Source organism: Solanum verrucosum, unplaced genomic scaffold, assembly GCF_900185275.1.
Source record: "Solanum verrucosum unplaced genomic scaffold, falcon-dt-bn FXZP01000831.1, whole genome shotgun sequence".
Lineage (NCBI taxonomy): Eukaryota > Viridiplantae > Streptophyta > Magnoliopsida > Solanales > Solanaceae > Solanum > Solanum verrucosum.
In genome coordinates this window covers 1-7,900 of record NW_026019829.1, presented here as the reverse complement: position 1 = coordinate 7,900, position 7,900 = coordinate 1, and the positions used below count along the sequence as shown (strand labels likewise).

Here is a 7,900-nt window from a genome sequence, read left to right as displayed (position 1 = left end):
CAAGAGACCGGGAAGCCCGCGCCCGCAACGGAAGAGGCAAGAGAGGAGCGGGGGCAAAACGCCGGGAGCCGCAAAAAGCGCGCCGCACACGCCGCGGACCAAACAAAGGGAACAGCCGGGCGAGGCAACCGAGGCAAAGGCGCGGCGAGAGGAGAAAAGCCCGCAACAAAACGCCGAGAGGAGCCGGCCAAGCCGACGAAGCGACGAAGCGCAGGCACAGAGGGGGGCCGGGGCCAAGCACGAAGAGCCGCAAGCGGCGCCGGAGCAACCCGAAGACCCGCCGGGGACACCACGGGCCCCAAGAAGGCGACAGACGCAAGCCAAAACGCGCACGGGAGAACGGGCAGAAAGCCGCGGAGCGCGCAAAGGCGGGAGCACGAGCCGCAAAGGGGCGCAGGCGCACGCCGGCGCCGCGAGGAGACCAGGAGGGCAGCAAGGAAGACAAGGACAAAGAAAGCAAGGGAGGGCACGGGGCAGCAAGGCCAGGAAGGGGCAGGGGCAGGAGGCAACCCAAACGACAGCACCAAGAACGCAGAAGGGCCAGAACGAGGCCGAAAGGCGGCGGAGGGACGGCCGCGGCCCGAAGCCGCAACGGGGGGAGCCGGAGCGGAAAGCAAGCGGAGAAAAGACCACGGCACCCGGAAGCGGAGCAAACAAAGCAGCAAGACGAGGCAGGGGGGAACGGGGCGGCACCGGCACCGGGGGCAGCGGCCGGAGGCAAGACACAAGCGCAGAGGACCGGCCGGCGGCGGCACGAAGAGACGGGGGCACCCCAAGGCGAGACACGAGGCCGAAGAAGCCCTGACCCAAGAGAGCCGGAAGCGGAACACGGAGCGCCGTGAGCTCGCAGGAGCCAGCCGATGGCGGAAGAGAAAGAGGCCGAGGACCGGGCGCAAGCGCAAGCGGAAAAGCAACAGCACGCGCGGGGGGAGGCCAGGAGAGCAGGAGGAAACACAGCGAGGAAGGCACGAACAACAGGAACGGACGCAACCGGAGAAACCGCCCGACGCACAGCACGGACAGAGGCCAAAGAGAGAAGCATCCGCGAGCCACGAGCCGCCGAGCACGAAGAAAAGAGAGAACCCCAACGGGGGGCGACCACGAGAGCCCGGCCACACCACCGAGGAAGACCGGGAGGGCGAAGGAACGGGCGGAGAAAAGCAAGCGAAAACAGCGCGAGAAGGGGAGAACCAAGCCAGGCCCAGAAGCACAGCAAAAGCAACCAGGGCAAGCAAGAGAAGGGCAGCCCGGGGGCACGCCCCGGGAGAGGAACGAAGCAAGAGCGAAAGACCGAGCCACGACGAAAGACGCACCCACGGGGGCGACACACGAACGCGCGACCAGAGGCGCAGACAGCAAACGCAAGCGAGAGGCAGAGGAAACAGAAACAGACGAAAAAGGAGAGCCGGGAGCAAAGAAAGCCAAGGCGGGCGGCGGCAGAAGAACACGGACCGGGAGCACAGCGGCCGAGGCGCAGCAGCGGCGCGAGCGGAGCGGCAGAAAAGGGGCCGGGACGCCCCGACCCGGGGCAGCGGCGCGGCCCCCGAAGCGGCCGCCGCGGGGACCACCCCGGAGACCCGGGGACCACCCCGACGGGCCGGCCCGGGCCGCGGCCGCGAGCGGGAGGGGCGGGCGGAGGCCGAACGGCCGGGGAGCGGGGAAGGCGAACCGGCGAGGGGACACGCGCGGGCCCAAGGAGCGAACGCCCCACACGCAGAACACCCCGGGGACGGGCGACGGAGAGCGGGAGGCGGCGACCCCGGCCAGAAAAACCAGCGGGGAACGAGCGCGGCCCCGACGAGGACCGGCACGAAAACCAAGAGGGCGGGCGGAGCACCCGCCGAGGCCGGGAGAGAAGCCGGGAAGGGGCGACGAGACGGACCCGACGGAAACCGCGGCGGAGAGCGAGCAGAAGACGCGCGGGGGGGAAACGACGCCGAGCAGGCGAGCCGCCGGGCGAGCGCGCGGGCCGCGGCCCCCGGGGCCGCGCGACGGAGCGGCGCGAGAGGGCGGGCAGGGGCCACGACAGCCAGAAAGGAGCGGCCCGCGGAGACGAAAGACGGAGGCGCAAGCCGCAACGGGAGGCGCAAACCCCGAACAAAACAACGAACCCGCGCCGCCGCAGGAGGGAAGAGCAGGGCGGCAGGCCGGGAGAGCGCGGGGAAGCGGGCCGCAGACGCGGAGACGGGCAGGGAGCCCGGCGCGAACCGAGCAAACGGAGCGCGAGCGGAGCGCGGAGCGCCGGGGAAGAAAGCGGGCCAAGAAGGCCGCGGAAAACGCAAGCCAGGGGACCGGGGGAGACCCAGCGGCCGGGGCGCGAAGGAGGGACGCCACCACGGCCGGGCGGGACCGGCGAACGGGGAAGCGGGGAAGGCGGCGCCGCGCGACGCCACGAAACCCAAAGGCGGGAGCCGCGCGCGGCAAGGAACGAGAAACGCGGGGGCAGCCGCCCCCACGGCCCCGAGAAAACCGCGGCGGGAGAGGCGAAGAAACACCCCGAGCAGCGGCGGCGCCCGGAGGGGCAGGACGCCCGCCAAAGCGGCAGGCGGAACAACCGGGGCCGCGAGCGGCGGAACAACCGGGACCGCGGGGGGAGGCGGACCCGCGGGGACGGAACGGCGGGAGGGGGGCCGGCGGCAGACCCCCAAGGGCAGCGAGGAGCGGAACGAGCAGCGCCGGAGAGCGGGAGCGGCCACAGGCGCAGGCGGGGGCGGGGCGAGGCCCGGGCCCAGCGGGGCGGCGGGGCGGGAACGGCGGGGGCGCGAGCACCGGCGCCGGAGGGGGCGCGCGGGCCGGGGCGGGGCGGGAACGCGGGAACGACCGCGAGGGCGGCCGCGACCCCGAGCGGGGGCCCGACCACGCGGGCGAGCCAGCCCGAGAAAAGAGGGGACAAGGAAAAGGGCAGAAACCGAGAAGACAGACAAGGCACGACAGGAGACAAACGCAACACGGGCCGAAAGACAGCCGGGAGCCGCCCGAGGAGAAGGAACGGACGGCGCCGGACCGAGCGGCAGGACGCGACGAGACGGGAGCGCGGACAAGGGAGACCGACGAACCGGGGCGCGGAGACCAAGGGGCACGACCCGAGGACCAAGGCAGGAGGGCACCGACGAGAACCCGCCAGCAGGGAAGCCAACCCGGAACCCGGAACAACAAGGAAGGGGGCGGAGGGGAGAAAGGAAACAAGAGGAGGCAAAGAACAAGAGAAACAAGCGGACACAAACCAAAAACAGAGAGACAAAGAAAGAGCCCGCCCAGAACCGGGAAGGCACGAGGACAGAGCGACGACAAAAGGAGGACAAGGCCGAAAACCGGACAACAGAGCGGGACGGGCGCGAAAGGAAAAAGACAAGGCGAGAGAGACAGAGGGAGACGGAAAGAGGACAAAACGCCGGGGGCGCACCCCCGGCGCCGGAGAAGGCGACGCCAAGCGGAGCAACGCGGGCGACGAGGGCGCGGACCGGCAGCACAAAAGAGAGGCAGAGCGGAGCAGGAGGACCAAAACAACAGGGACCCAGGAGACAGCAGCGGCCGACGGAGCAAGAGAAGCAAAAGGAAACGGAAAGGCAAGAAAAGGGCACAGCAAGGGCAAAGAGGAGGAAAGGGGGGAGGGACACGAGCGGACAGGCAACAAAGACAAGCAAGCGAACGAACGCCGCCGGGCGCCCAGAAACCCGACGGGGACGCGCGGGCACAAGAAAAGAAACCACCGGCACGGACCCCCAGAAGCCCGGCAGAGGCACGGCAGGGGAAGGAAAAGAAGGGAGCGAGAAGGGCGAGCACAAGAGGACCAAAGGCCGGACGGGAACGGAACCAGGCCCAAGCAGAGGCCAAGAGCGCAGGAGGCCCGGACGGGAACCGGAAGCGCGCCAACCGCCAAAACCGCAACCGACAGAGGAGAGGAAGCAAGACGAAACGGAAGCGGGAGGGAGGAAGGGGAAGACACCACGGGCAAGCGGGACCACGGACGCGAACCGGGGACGAGAGCGAAGGAGGCAACCGAGAGGGGCGGGACCACGGACGCGAACCGGGGCGGGAGCCAAAGGGCGGGCAGGGGGGCGGGACCACGGACGCGAACCGGGGACGGGAGCCAAAACCAGAGCACAGGGAAGCGGGACCACGGACGCGAACCGGGGACGGGAGCGAAGCCAGGACAGAAGGAAGCGGGACCACGGACGCGAACGGACGGACGAGCCGGCAGAGAAGCGGGACAGGAGGGAACACGGAGGAAAGAAAGCAGGGCAGGAGGGAACAGGGCAGAAGCGAGGGACCGACGAGCAGACGCAAGGCGGCGAGAGCAGGCGACAAGGAGCGGACCGGCCGAAACGACGGCGGAAAAAGGGCGACGGCCCAACGACAGCCGAAAGCGCGCAAGGCGAGGGCAACACGAGGCGAAGCCGAGACGAAGGCCAAACAGACGGCAAGCAAGAGGAGCAGAGACACCACCAGAGAGGGAGAGGCAAGAAGAGCAAGAGACAGGCGGGCAGAAGCCAACACGGGCCCGAAAGAAGGGCGAAGGCAGGAAGGAGAGAAAGGGAGCAGGCGCGACACCCGAACCCCGCCAGACGCAAGCAAAGCAAGAAACAAGGGCCGAAACAGGCGCAAGCGCACGAGAGAAAACCAGAGCCGACCGGAAAGCCGAGCACGCGGGCGCCAACGCACGGGACCGGAGCGGGGCCCGCCGAACGGGCGCCAAAGGCGGCCCCACGAACAAAAGGGGAAGCACCGCGGCAGGACGAAGAAGGGACACGAAAAGGAGAGGGGCGGAGACGGACCCAAAAGCGGGGAGAAACGGGAGGGGGGGCCCACAAGGAGAAGCGCAAAAGCGAAGCCGGGGAAACGGCCCAAGACCGGACGAAACGAAGACCCCAAAAGGGAGCACAAACAGAGGCCGAAAACACCGCAAAGCAGCCACAAGAAGGAAAAGGGCAGCCCCGGGAGCACCAAGGGCGGGAAAAAACGAGACCCGGCAACCCAAACAGAGGAGACCACGACGAGCCGGGCGAAAAACGCGACAAGGAGCCCCAAGAAGGACGGAAAACGGACGGACGAGGAGCAAGAGCGCACAGGGCAAAAGGCAAGAACAAAACCAGCCGGAAAGCACACGGGCAGGGGCGAAAAGGAGGCGGACCGCAACGAAGCCGCCCCGCGCGGGCCGAGAGCACCGCGAGAGGCCCCGCGAAAGCGCGGGAAGGGGGCCGGGGGAAGCACGGAAGGGGGAGGCAAAAGGAAGGAGCAAGCGGGAGGGGAAGGGGAACAAAAAAAGGGACGAAGGCGGGGAAAGGCGGGAAAGGGCCAGAGGGCACGCCGCGGCCACGGGGCGGCACGGGGCGCGGCCACGGCACCGCCGCGGGAAAGGCGACAACCCGGCAAACGGAAAGGGCGAGGGGCGGACGCGGGCGAGGCGGAAAAAGACAAACCGGAGAGGGAAGCGGAGGGGAAAGGACAGGCGGACGCAACGGGGAAGGCGGAAGGGCCAGGGGGAGCGCGCGCGAGGAAAAGGGGGGCCCACAGCCAGGAGCGGGGGAACCAGAGGCCACAACGGCAGCGAAAGCGCGGGAAGGAACAAAGGGGCGGGCGAGACCAAAAGGAGCGGCCGAAGCGAACCGAGCGGCAGAAGGGGCAGCGGAGCACGGCGGCCAAGAAGGGGGACCAAAGGCAACGGGGCAAGGGAGAAAAAACGCCAAAACAGGGAAACGGGCCGAAAACCCAAACGAACGACCAGGCGACCGAACAGGCAGGGCCAGCAAGGCAGAAAGGACGGGGGGCGCGACAGGAAGGCGCGAACGAGGGAAAGAAGGCGGAAGGGAAAAAAGGACCGGGAGGGGCAGGACAAGAGCCACGACGAAAAGAACGGGCGGCCGCGAAAGGAAGAGGCAAGAAGGACCGGAAGGCGCAAAGAAGGCGGGGAACGGGCCCGCAGCGCAGGCGCGAGCGCCCAGGGAGCCGCCGCAACGGGACGAGGGCGCCAACGGACCGGAACAACAGGAAGGGCGCGCGAGCGCAAGCGCCGCACAGCGCGGGCGAGAAGGGCAACGGGCGCCGCGACAAAGGGCAAAGGAGCAGCCAACGCGACGGCAGCAGACGGGAGCACAGGGGACGCAGCAGGAACAGACCGCCGCAGCAGCGAAACAGGAAACACGGGGGGAGGGCGGAAAAGACGGGAGGGAGGGCCAACGCAGAAGCAACCGCGCCAACGGGCCGGAGGAGCGCAAAGGGCCCAAGGGACCGGGGGCGAAGCGGGCCCCGCCGCCCAAACCGCAGCACGCCCGGCAGGGGCGACACACGGAGGAAGACCCGAGCACCAACAGAGAAGCGCAAAGGCCGGCGCCGCCGAGCCGCAGAACGCGGGGGCCGACGCGGAGCCGGCCGGAGCCGAGCCGGAAGCACCCGCACCGGAGCCAGGCCGCCGGAAGCAAAGCGGGACCACGCGGCCGAGGCGCGGGGACGCAAACCAACCAACGGGAGAGCGACAACGCCGACCAGAGAAGGCCGCGAAGGGGGCCAGCGGAAGACGAGAGGGGAGCGGGGGGAGACGCAAACGCGGCCAAAGGCAAAACGGGGCCCACGGACCCCCAAAAGCCAGAACACAAGCCCGCAACAGGGCCGCAAGAACCGGAAGCGGGCGCGCCGACGGACCAGCAGGCGGGGGGGGAAAGCGGGGCGAAGGGCAACACGGGGACCCAACGCAGCCGGGAAGGGCCGCCAGAAGCGAGAGGGGAACGGGGGGCCCCGAGCGGAGAGGAGGGAAACAGGCACACCAGGAAGACGAACCACCGCGCGAAGGAGAGACGGGCGAACCGCGCAGCACGGGAGGAAGGAGGGACAGGAAGGAAGGGGGCGGACGGGGCAAGCGAGCCACGAGGACCCAAAGCGGGCAACACCGCGGAAGGCCGAGGGAAGCCCACAACGAAGGCCAGAGGGAGACGCGCCCACGGCCACGCCGGAAGGGGGAAGCGCGGGAACGCGCCACCAGGCCGCAAAGGCGCGGCCGGACCGGCGGGCAGCACAAGCAACGGGAAACAAAGGCAGCAAGAGCGCGCCGCAGGCCACGCCACCAGAAGGGGGCCGCAGAGCACGAGACAGCGGCGCGGGGCCCGGAGGGAGAGAGGAGCGAGACGCAGGGCCCGCAGAAAGGAGCAACGGGAGCAAAGCCCCAACGCGCGGAACACAGAGGCGGCCGGCGAAGCGCAACACGCCAGCAGGAGCGAAGGGAGCCGGACCACCAGCACCCGCGAACACGCGAGCGCGAAGGGCCACCAAGGCCGCAGCCGCAAACGGACAACCACGGAGCCGGCAAGCAAGGAAGACGGAACGCCCAGAGGGGCCAAGACACGGCGAGAAGCGGAGAGAGCCAACCGAAGCAGGCGAGGGGCGAAGAACGGAAGGGCAGAGCCAAGGGGGCGCGCCGCAACAGAGAAGAAGGAGAGACGACCCAGACGCACGGCCGGGCGGCGCAAGGCGGCCGCGACCACAGGGCCGGGCCCGGAGGAGAGAGAAGAGAGAGGGCAGAGGCCGGCAGGAGCGCAATGCCAACGACGCGGGCCGCGAAGGAAGGCCCGCGGCGCAGGAGGGACGGAAGACGCCGGGGAGCGGGAGAGAGCGCACAGCGACGCCAGACAAGGAGGGCCGCCAAAGCGGAAGGGCAAAAACGACCGCCGCCAACGCGAAGGCAGGGGGGGGGAGGGGCGCGCAGGAACGGAAGCGCCCGGACGCAGAAGCAAGAACCCGGCCCGGCGGCAGCAAGACACACCCAAACCAACGCCGGAGGCGGCACAAGAACCGGGAAGCCCGCGCCCGCAACGGGAAGAGGCAAGAGAGGAGCGGGGGGCAAGAACGCCGGGAGCCGCAAAAAGCGCGCCGCACACGCCGCGGACCAAACAAAGGGAACAGCCGGGCG

At 69.6% G+C, this 7,900-nt stretch overlaps 1 protein-coding gene across 1 annotated transcript; it reads left to right on the top strand.

Annotated features, from left to right (window-relative positions):
* Positions 1 to 78: 78 nt before the first annotated feature.
* On the top strand, positions 79 to 7,812 carry LOC125813775 (uncharacterized; the record flags this gene model as incomplete). Its single annotated transcript, XM_049493248.1, has 2 exons — positions 79 to 5,658; positions 5,726 to 7,812. Coding segments are annotated over 2 exons (7,667 nt in total), but the record flags the coding sequence as incomplete, so codon positions are not given.
* Between the last annotated feature and the right edge of the window lie 88 nt (positions 7,813 to 7,900).